This window comes from Durio zibethinus, chromosome 14 (assembly GCF_047325235.1).
Source record: "Durio zibethinus cultivar Kanyao isolate XHJ-2024 chromosome 14, ASM4732523v1, whole genome shotgun sequence".
NCBI lineage: Eukaryota > Viridiplantae > Streptophyta > Magnoliopsida > Malvales > Malvaceae > Durio > Durio zibethinus.
The window spans coordinates 4,289,051-4,294,696 of NC_143175.1; the positions used below are offsets into that span (position 1 = coordinate 4,289,051).

Consider the following 5,646-nt stretch of genomic DNA (forward strand, 5'->3'; position numbering starts at 1 on the left):
ATAAGTTGAGATTAATAAATTATGTCATACAGTAAATCTATAATTTTAAACAAAATACAATGTTATAAAATTAAAACTATATGAAAAATATATAAAAGTAATACAGTTTCAAACTTTTAAAAAAATTATATATGAATTGGATAAAAATTAAAAAAATATGTTTTATGTTTAGAGTATAACATAAATTGTGATACAATAATTTTTATATTTTATATATACATTTAATTTAAATAAATAATAAATAAATATGAATACACAAATTATTAGATCTATAGTATAACATTAGTTTTCTTTTATTCAATTTCGTCTTAGTTTGGATCTTAATTTCATCTTATCGAGGGGATAAATTGTTTGGTGAAAAATCAGTGCAATGGCTGCTGCAAGATTTTCATAGAAATTTTTATTAACAGTTCTTTGTTATTTTATCTCATCTTCCATGCTTAAACTGTAGATTAAACAGTTTCTTTAGAGACATTACTAATTAGTTACAAGCCTATGGAGATCATTTATTGCTTTCAACTTTATATAATAGCAAGCAACCAATGATCTGATGCATCTTGTGGAGCAATTGTGATTATAGTTTTTTTACAAAAAAGGTCGTAATCTGAGGATAGGATAAGGGGTTGAAGGTGCTAAGATTTAAACCAAAATCTGATAGATGTTAAATAAAACCAATTATCAATGATTCCTTCACCATTTCCACCTTCAACAGTCCCCCCGTTGTTAAAATCATCATTTTCACACTTAATGATCAGTGGAGCTCCACAAAGGCCTGGATTTCCATCAAAAGATGATGCATCAAAAGTTGTCAGATGCCCCACATAAGGGATGGCCCCTGAGAAATAATTATTGGATAGATTCAAATAAGCCAAAAATGATAGTGAAGACAATCCTGAAGGGATTGCACCAGCCAGATGATTTCTCGAAAGGTCAAGAGATGATAATTGATGCAAATCTGAGATATTTCCAGGGAAGTCACCCGTGATATGGTTTCTTGATAGGTTCAAAACAACCAGACCTGACAGTTTGGTTAATGCTTGAGGAAAATCCCCATTTAACTTATTTCCAGAGAGATCAATGCTAGTGACAAGGGAAAGAGTCTTGGTAAACTGTCGACTTTGGCCTTTTAGACTGATAATCAAGCTTTCTTCATAATATAAGCCTCTGTACTTCCCATAGAGTAGGTACTGGATTGTGTTTTGCTCTTTTACCATTGCTTGAAGATCACCAAGGCTTGCTGGAATGCCACCAGTCAAATTGTTGTCCGCTAGGTCAAGGATTTGCAGTGAACTCAAATTTGACAATGTGGAGGGGATTTCACCTGAAAATAAATTTGATCTTAAACTAAAAATTCTGAGAGCTGAAAAGCCATCTCCTATCCAAAGGGAAATGTTGCTTGATAAGTTGTTATTTCCAAGATCTAAGGTTTCTAAACTTGACAAATTCTTAAAAGATGCAAGGATGCTTCCTGTGAGGTTGTTGTTGTTTAGGTGCAAAGACTGAAGTTGTAGTAACTGACCCAGAGAATCAGGAATTAAACCTGAGAGATTGTTGTTTCCAAGGTCTAGAACCTTTAGGTAAGAACAATTCCCAATGCTTGAAGGAATGCTTCCAACTAATTTGTTCCTTGAAAGATCAATGACTTGAAGAGAAAGCATTCCACCCATGGATTTTGGGATTCCTCCCGTCAGTCGGTTACTTGAAAGAGAGAGAAAGATCAAGTTTGGCATGGATTCACTCATATCTTGTGGGATGGGACCAGAGAATTGATTGTTGGATAGGTCTAGCAACTCAATCTCTACAGTTGGAAGAGGAATGGGTCCTTCGAAAAGGTTTGAGCTGAAATCAACATCCGCAAATGGAGCAACATTTAAAGGATTTGGTAGCTGACCTTGTAACTGATTGAAAGAAAAATTCAACAGTGAAAGGTTCCCAGAAATATCCCAGAACCAGTTTGGTATGGAATCTGAAATGCTTCCCAGAAATATCCCAGAACCAGTTTGGTATGGAATCTGAAATGCTAGCATTTGAGAAATCTAGAAATTTGACCTCCTTTTGAGATCTAAACCAATTTGGAAAGGAAGGACCCAAATTGCAAGAACCCATATCAAGATTGCGGACTTGCAATGGTGGGATCCAATTGGAACTGACATTAAGAATGAAAGAATTGGCAGACAGATGTGATATCTTCAGCGTACTTAGCATTGTAAAATGACCTTCGGATATAAAACCTGTCAAATGATTTGAAGAAACATCGAAGGCAGTCAAACCAGAAAGCAGTCCAAAGGAATCTGGGAGAGTCCCATTTAGTTCATTGCTTCCGAGACCAACATCAGTGAGGTTTGACAGTTGGCCTAAAGAAGCAGGGATAGGACCTTCAAGCAAATTATAGTTGAGACTGAGTTCTAGCCATTCTGGCAATGTGCCAACTAAGTGGTTGTTGCTCATTCTCAAATACATCAAATTTGGAAGCGGCTTATTTGAAACACAATGCTGAAGGAACCGGGGCAAACTACCAGTCAAGTTATTGCCTGACAAATCAAATGTCTTTAAACTACAAAGTTTACCAATGGAGCTTGGGATCCCACCCTCAACATTGTTGTCAGACAGATCAAAATTTGAGAGAGATGTCATGTTCCCAATGGAAGCGGGGAGCTTTCCATGAAATTTGTTTGAAGCTAAATTGAGAACTTCAATCTTCTTCCAACTTCTCCTCAATAGTTGATAGCAGCTAGCAGACAGATTAGAATTTCCGGCAAGATTAAGATATTGCAAATTTGGTAGTTCACCAAAATCAAGTGGAATTCTTCCAGACAGACAATTATTGCTTAAATCCACATAAGTATGGTTGCTGATATTCACCACCCAGTTAGGGAACTCACTGAAAGAGTTCAAGCCAAGGTTCAGAACAGAAAGGAAAGTTAAGTTGACAGGGTTAAGAGATGAAATGGAACCAGGGAGCTGACATTCTGAAAGGTGCAACTCATTCAGAAATGAAAGTCTATTCAAAATCCCAACCAAACCTGAACCTACCATGGAAAGATCAACTTCATTCATACCAAGATGTTTTAAAGAAACAAGACCAGACACCCATTCAAGACTAAATGAGCTTAACCTCCCAAATTTAGAAGAAACATCAAGAAACTGCAAGCTAGAGAGATTTCCAAGACTTGCTGGAATTTCACCACTAAAACCAGCTTTTGAGAGGTTCAGATATCTCAAATTATTCAATGATCCCAGGAATTCAGGAATTGAGATATCACTGAAGGTGTTCAGACTCAAATCCAAATATTGCAAGGACTTGAGCTTTCTCAATGAAGGACTGATATCACCACTCAAGTTCCAAAAACCATACCTGCTTGAAGATTCAGAATTTATAGGGTAAGGATTGTGAAGATCAATCGTGATGACAGCCTCAGTGCTATTGTTGCACCCAATTCCATGCCACTGACAACAGTTGCTTCCTTGCCATGAGGAGAGCCTGTTTTCAGGATCATTAAGGCCATTTTTGAAGTCCAAAAGAGCTTCAAGTTCTGATTTGGAGCAATCTGCCCAGTGGGAATCTCCAGTGCAAACTTATTCACCTGTTATGACACATAGAACTGCCAACAAAAGGCCAAGAACAGTAAAATTTTCCATTTTCAATACAAGTCTCAAGCAGTGAACCTAATAATAATTGAATCATCAGCTCCTCAATATACGGTCTGCATTTTTTTCTTGATATGCAAGAAATAAAAGATTTTCCTTTGATGGAGGTTCCTGGAAAGAATAACTAGAAAACATGAATACCTTTTGTTAAATGAAAAAAGGCTATATATATATTTATATACTATTTTCTAAGAGATTTGATAATGTTGTACATATCATATAAAATAAAATATTGGACAGGAATTTATTACCCGCAAAAGAAGGTTGAAAATCAAAGATCGGTGAGGCAGCAACATGTTAAGCATTTAACTGTCAAAAGAATAATATAAAACTTGAAAGAGTTTCTCTTTGGTAAACAACTCTTTTTCAAAAGAACCGAAATCGAATGTTGTAATACCTCAGCCCAAATAATAATTGGGCTAGACTAATACTAAAGCCCATCAATTTATTAAGATATTATTTAGTAAAAGAAAAAGAGTTGAAGTATTAGATGAAATAAAATCTATCTATCGTGAAACAGAAAGAAAATAGAGTTCTTCTTCCTTATCTTCCTTAGGGTTAGAGAATATGAAAAATCAAGTTGGAGATTCACAATCAGAAGCTACAATCAAGTTAATCCCTTAAAGGTGAGTACATGCCCTCTTTTTATTTGAAAAGAAATATCAAGTTGATTGCTATTATTTAGAGTTGAAATTTTGAGAGAAAAACCAAGAAAAATCATGAAATTCTTCATTAATCTTGATGATCTATTTGGATAAATTACTGGGCTTTGTTTATTTCATGTTCTTAAGATTTATTGATGATTATTGAATGGTGTTTGAAGGCTAAAAGTAAGGATTTGAGTTTTTAAAGATTGAAGGAGAAATTCTATTTTTGGATGAGATGTTGTGATCTGTAATAATGAATTAAAATAAAATTTTGTATTAATGGATAGATTATTGCTGTGATTATTATATATCATTGGAAAGCATTTTGAATCTAGTTTCTAATGAAACAAACGAAAGTCAAATCCGAGTTTTCTATGAAGATTTGTCTAATTTTAACTTAAGGATATACAAGCTATAAGACAACAACATCAGGGTTGAATTACGAAATTTTCCTTAATTTGTACACAAGGATTGACAGATTAAGCAATATATGTTTGGAAAGCTTATTGAGTCTACTTTCTAATGAAATGAGCGGAATTGAATTTGGAGTTTCTTGTGAATAAATATATAATTTTTATTAGAAGGTATACAGGCTGTTTGGCAGCAGTATATGACATGGATTTCAAAAATTGTTATAATTAATCTACAAGGAATTACGAGGTTTGCCATATATGGTTAGAAAGCTTATCAATTCTAATTTCTAACGCATTAAAGAGATCATAATTCTGATTTGGATATATTGAGATATGACTGTTTTAATGAAAAGAGGTCAGGCTGCCAGTATTAATTAGTTAAGCTAACTCTTTGTGTAACTTAGTTGATTTTTGTATAAATGGTCTCAAAAAGGGTTGATTAAATTTTGATCTGTTGAAATTATCTTGGATAGGCCATTAATTATTTTGAGGGAAAAACAAAGTGGTGGAATTGAATGGAGGTAAGTAGAATCTTACACATTTTGCTTATTTTTGAATCTATGAATATATATATGTGTGTGTTTCTAAATGAAAGAATGTTTTATTTCTTTATTTTCGATGTATGAAAATAGGATCAAGCATATGATTATTTTGTGTTTCTCTATATAAATGATGGATCATGCTTATGAATGAAATGAGAAAATGATTTATGATTAAAAAATAATTTTGTGATGGCTACATTTTTTTTTATATCCCTGGGAAGTAAGATCATCGACACCAGAACTAGTTCTAAGACCCTGGCTAACGGGTAATAATAGTTAGCGTAAGCCCTGGCTAACGGGTTATAATAGTTAGCAATGATCGTGAGAATGAAATTGTCGATACGACCAATGTTACGGGTTATAGCAGTGACCGTAGCTAACGATTTGAATGATAAT

General features: G+C 34.0%; 1 protein-coding gene across 1 annotated transcript; it reads right to left on the bottom strand.

The window, feature by feature from the left end:
• Positions 1-317: 317 nt before the first annotated feature.
• LOC111294090 (receptor-like protein EIX1) lies at positions 318-3,783 on the bottom strand. The gene is made up of 3 exons (XM_089742948.1): positions 3,702-3,783; positions 2,024-3,575; positions 318-1,977 (listed from the first exon to the last, which is right to left on the bottom strand). The coding sequence occupies exons 1-3, from the start codon at positions 3,781-3,783 to the stop codon at positions 633-635; spliced, it is 2,979 nt and encodes a 992-aa protein (XP_089599074.1). The 3' UTR covers positions 318-632.
• Between the last annotated feature and the right edge of the window lie 1,863 nt (positions 3,784-5,646).

Excerpts from the sequence above, each read along its gene's own strand:
- LOC111294090 (XM_089742948.1), bottom strand. The coding sequence starts at position 3,783 with ATGTTTTCTAGTTATTCTTTCCAGGAACCTCCATCAAAGGAAAATCTT. Across the intron at positions 3,576-3,701 it reads TCAAGAAAAAAATGCAGACC|TTTGCACTGGAGATTCCCAC; the intron begins GTATATTGAGGA and ends CAGGTGAATAAG. Across the intron at positions 1,978-2,023 it reads TTTCTAGATTTCTCAAATGC|AAGCATTTCAGATTCCATAC; the intron begins TAGCATTTCAGA and ends GATATTTCTGGG.